General features: G+C 50.0%; 1 protein-coding gene across 1 annotated transcript in view; it reads right to left on the bottom strand.

Moving 5' to 3' along the window:
* Positions 1 to 6: 6 nt before the first annotated feature.
* Positions 7 to 376, bottom strand: part of LOC118327364 (signal-induced proliferation-associated 1-like protein 2) — a 3707-nt gene continuing 3337 nt past the window's right edge. Inside the window, exon 2 of the mRNA XM_035660691.1 lies at positions 7 to 247. Within this exon, the coding sequence (XP_035516584.1) occupies positions 75 to 247 (173 nt within the window). The 3' untranslated portion in view covers positions 7 to 74. The remainder of the gene's footprint in view (positions 248 to 376) is intronic.

Below are 376 nucleotides of genomic sequence, written 5' to 3'. Positions count from 1 at the left end.
CCAAGTCCCTACAGACTGAGCTGCTGATGCCCCTAAGTCTCAAGGCCACTAGAGGCTGCTGATAGCAAACTGTATCAGTAGTGAAGTGGACTGACGTGGACCGAAGTGGACCAGTTTACCTGTCTGGTCCTGAGGATGACCCTGTAGTTGTACTGCGTCCCATCCTTCTCATGCTCCAGTTTCTCTCGTCTGATACTCACAGCTACCGGACCAAAGTTTTCATCAACGGCAAAATAATTCTGGTGATCTGATGGTAAAAACCCAGAGAGGTCAGAGGTCAGAGAGTCCACCAGACCATCAGCAGCCTCACAGATGATCAAAGACTGCAGTCATGCTAGCAGGTCTGAGAGGTTGTACACAGTGGTGCTTTGAGCTA

This window comes from Morone saxatilis, unplaced genomic scaffold (assembly GCF_004916995.1).
Source record: "Morone saxatilis isolate NCDOM2014 unplaced genomic scaffold, NCSU_SB_2.0 Contig17, whole genome shotgun sequence".
Classification (NCBI taxonomy): domain Eukaryota; kingdom Metazoa; phylum Chordata; class Actinopteri; family Moronidae; genus Morone; species Morone saxatilis.
The sequence above is the reverse complement of the archived record's forward strand: the minus strand, read 5'-3'. Positions and strand labels throughout refer to the sequence as shown.